The 2,537-nt window shown below is 40.4% G+C and overlaps 1 protein-coding gene across 1 annotated transcript in view; it reads left to right on the top strand.

Annotated features, from left to right (window-relative positions):
• Window positions 1-2,537, top strand: part of pot1 (protection of telomeres 1 homolog) — a 58,561-nt gene that overhangs the window by 24,075 nt on the left and 31,949 nt on the right. The window contains exons 7-9 of the mRNA XM_005747622.2: window positions 243-373; window positions 560-856; window positions 1,705-1,860. Of these exons, the coding sequence (XP_005747679.2) occupies window positions 243-373; window positions 560-856; window positions 1,705-1,860 (584 nt within the window). The remainder of the gene's footprint in view (window positions 1-242; window positions 374-559; window positions 857-1,704; window positions 1,861-2,537) is intronic.

Raw genomic sequence — 2,537 nt, 5'->3', positions numbered from 1 at the left:
AGCTGTTTCTTCAGTTCACTGAGCTTGGCCTCCAAAGCTAAAGCCAGGTTGCATTAGAAGTATCATTACCAAAAAAGCCCAAGGAATAGCTTAACATTTGACACACTGAGGAGGAAGGTTCAGGAGGGACAGGCGAAGAAGACAAGTGTTGGTGCTTACTGTCCTAGTCTTTGAACCAGTTGAATTGTTTTTATGGTAGACTAGACACTTTTTTCTGATATCATAAAGTTCTCTTTTCACAGATTTCTGCTCTAGCCTGAAGATTACTGACCACTCTAATGAAAAGATTGGCTGCACCATCTTCTGTGAGAAACTGGAGGACCATCCCAAAATCTTTCGGAATGGAGACATTGTTCGCATGCACAGAGTTAAGGTGCAAGACTGCAGAGTGCATTTAGTGTGTTTAGTATCTATATTTTGCCCTACTGATTTGTAAATTTTCAGGTGAGAATTAAATATTGCAAAATCACCTCTATTAATAAATAGTAATATTAATGTATTGATGAATAATCTTTATTCATGTGAAATGTAATAAATAATTCTACATCTGTCTACACAGGCTCAAGTTTTCAACAAGTCCATCACGCTGGTCAACACCTTTGGTTTTTCTGTGGTAACATTTGATGGGGTGAAAGGTGCACCGGTCGAACCGCGGACATCCAGCCGTTCATTCCACTTTGACCCAGACGACCAGCGGACGGTGGAGGAGCTACGATCCTGGGCTGCCAGTCAGGCTCTCTTCGCCTCAGTTACCAGCACAGTCCCGCTGTCTGCTGTTCAGCCCAAAGCTTACTTTGACCTGACCTGCCAGCTGCTGGCCAAGGCCCCTGTTGATACCACCTGCACCTTGTTGAGGGTAAGAAACCTGAAGAAAAGCACTTTTCAATGCCATGTGAATGTTTTTGAAAGAATTTGTTAACCTTTGTTTTCCACGTGAATTAACATCCGTAATCTTGTGGCTTCAACTGGGAAGAGATCTCATGTGTTTTGTTTTGCTACTGATGTGTTTTACTTTACACCTCAGGTTTGAGAACAGAAGCTACGCTGTAAGTGGTGACTGGTTTCCTGCCAGTGATGGGGGAGATAAATTTGAATAGGATTTGGCAGTAAACGCCAGGCTCTTGCCAGTCAGCTCTCACCCACTTCTAGAGTCTTTTGTTATGCAACAACACATACAATCAGGAAAATATGTTTTTCAAATTATAGCAGGCTATTTGATAAAGAAAAGAAAACCTCATCAAAAAGAAGATCAAAACTGTCAGTGGAATGTTGTGTTTCACTCAGACACCAAAAGTGACAATTGGTGGAAGAATACTTGCATCCTTGTAGTCTTGGGATCATGTGTTGGTGCCACCTGACCAGAACCTTCAAATCCAGAACCTTAATGTTGTAAGAGGCCAGTGACAACTCACCATGCATAATCTTTCTCTGTTCCATTTAGTAATGCCTGTTTTCAAATAGCTGTTCAGGCTTTGTGATTCTTTCATGATTCTATTCCAATACAGTGTGATATTGCTTCTGCTTTTTAGGCACCATGTTTGTATTCAGGCATAGAGCTTTTTGAGACTGTACGGGCTGCAAAATGCTGCAAAATTAGAGTGACAGATGACTAGATGAGCATCACCTGCATGTTTCTGTGCTTTTATCAGGTCAAAAATGTGTGTCGTGCTCATTACTTATATCATGTTTTTTTTATTTTCCCAGGTGTGGGATGGGACCAGGTGTCCTCACACTCTGCTGAAGGTAATTGTTGAGCCACATGTCACAGAGGGACAGTTGTCCTTCTCCAAGGAGAGGGAGAACCTCATTGCCGATGTCCTCGTCTATGACAACCATGTGGAAGTGGCTAGAAAACTGAAGGTCAGAGATTATAGATAATCTTAGAGCTAAATCTTGTGATTACCCTCAGAAATCACATTCATCTTCATCTTTACCTTTACTAATTTACTCTTTGCATATATGGTACGGAAGCCTGTGTGAATAAAAACAAACAAACATATTTTGCAAAGTACATTTGGGTACTGTTATAACTGCAGGTAGCTGATTATTAAATATTTCATTGGCATTACGCTTTCTTTGGTGTCACACGAGGCAATCATTTGACTGCTCCATAAACAGCCCTTATTCTTCTCAAAGAAGCAATTAAAGTAATTGAAAGTAGAAAAAACTGAACGTGTAAATTTATACAATGAAGCCAGAAGGAGGAGCTGCTGAGAGAAACCAAGGGACACAGGTGGTATTAGATGTGTCAGAAGGCCACAATGGCTGCAGGACTACTTACTTCATACAAACTGGGACAGTAGCTTCTCAAAACAAAGCTGACAGTGGTTGGTACATGTAATAATGTTAATAAAGACACAGTCTCAATTCATTTTTCCTATGATAAGCCAGATAAGCGTAATATTTCCTCTGAATACGGGACGATTCCGTCTTTTTACGGGACGATTGGTAACTCTACTAACTAATCTTATGAATAAAATAAAATTCACTATCAGTAACATCAAAGCACCCACCCAGCAGTATATAAACTCTGTCAT

The sequence above is a fragment of the Pundamilia nyererei genome, unplaced genomic scaffold (genome assembly GCF_000239375.1).
Source record: "Pundamilia nyererei isolate P.nyererei 1_Seehausen unplaced genomic scaffold, PunNye1.0 scaffold00201, whole genome shotgun sequence".
Taxonomy (NCBI): domain Eukaryota; kingdom Metazoa; phylum Chordata; class Actinopteri; order Cichliformes; family Cichlidae; genus Pundamilia; species Pundamilia nyererei.
Note: the sequence above shows the minus strand (reverse complement) of the source record. Positions and strands in the feature narration are given on the sequence as shown.